This window comes from Penaeus monodon, chromosome 23 (genome assembly GCF_015228065.2).
Source record: "Penaeus monodon isolate SGIC_2016 chromosome 23, NSTDA_Pmon_1, whole genome shotgun sequence".
Classification (NCBI taxonomy): domain Eukaryota; kingdom Metazoa; phylum Arthropoda; class Malacostraca; order Decapoda; family Penaeidae; genus Penaeus; species Penaeus monodon.
This window is the reverse complement of record NC_051408.1, coordinates 40,780,743-40,781,114: the sequence shown is the minus strand read 5'-3', so window position 1 is coordinate 40,781,114 and position 372 is coordinate 40,780,743. Positions and strand designations below refer to the sequence as shown.

Below are 372 nucleotides of genomic sequence, written 5' to 3'. Positions count from 1 at the left end.
CCTAGGAGTACCTCTCTGGGCATGACAAAGTAATTCCTAATAATGTCGACGACGGCATCATCTGCCAAAATACGGGTGATGAGTCGAGACCAGAAGCCTGATGGAAAGTAGGACATGAGCAGCAGCCTCCGGATGGCCGCATGGGGGGCTGAGCGATGCGTCACTTGCACTGCTGGGGGGTCTGCTGAGGGGGTTAGGCCCACCTCCTCCGACTCCTTCTTGGGGCTCCCTGGAAGCAGAGGTAAGCAGTGAAAAAAAAATCCTTCTCAGTATGTTGAAACACCAAAAACGTCTACATATGAATAATTCTTCTTTTGACTCTAAAATGCAGAGATTATTATGCACCATTACTGCTGCAGTATCTGTGTTAAA

General features: G+C 48.7%; 1 protein-coding gene across 10 annotated transcripts in view; it reads right to left on the bottom strand.

The window, feature by feature from the left end:
- The window catches only part of LOC119588069 (leucine-rich repeat serine/threonine-protein kinase 1-like), a 34,372-nt gene that overhangs the window by 11,218 nt on the left and 22,782 nt on the right, over positions 1 to 372 (bottom strand). For all 10 annotated transcript variants that reach the window (XM_037936766.1, XM_037936764.1, XM_037936767.1 and 7 more), the window contains exon 28: positions 12 to 229. In XM_037936766.1, coding sequence (XP_037792694.1) covers positions 12 to 229 — 218 coding nt within the window. The remainder of the gene's footprint in view (positions 1 to 11; positions 230 to 372) is intronic.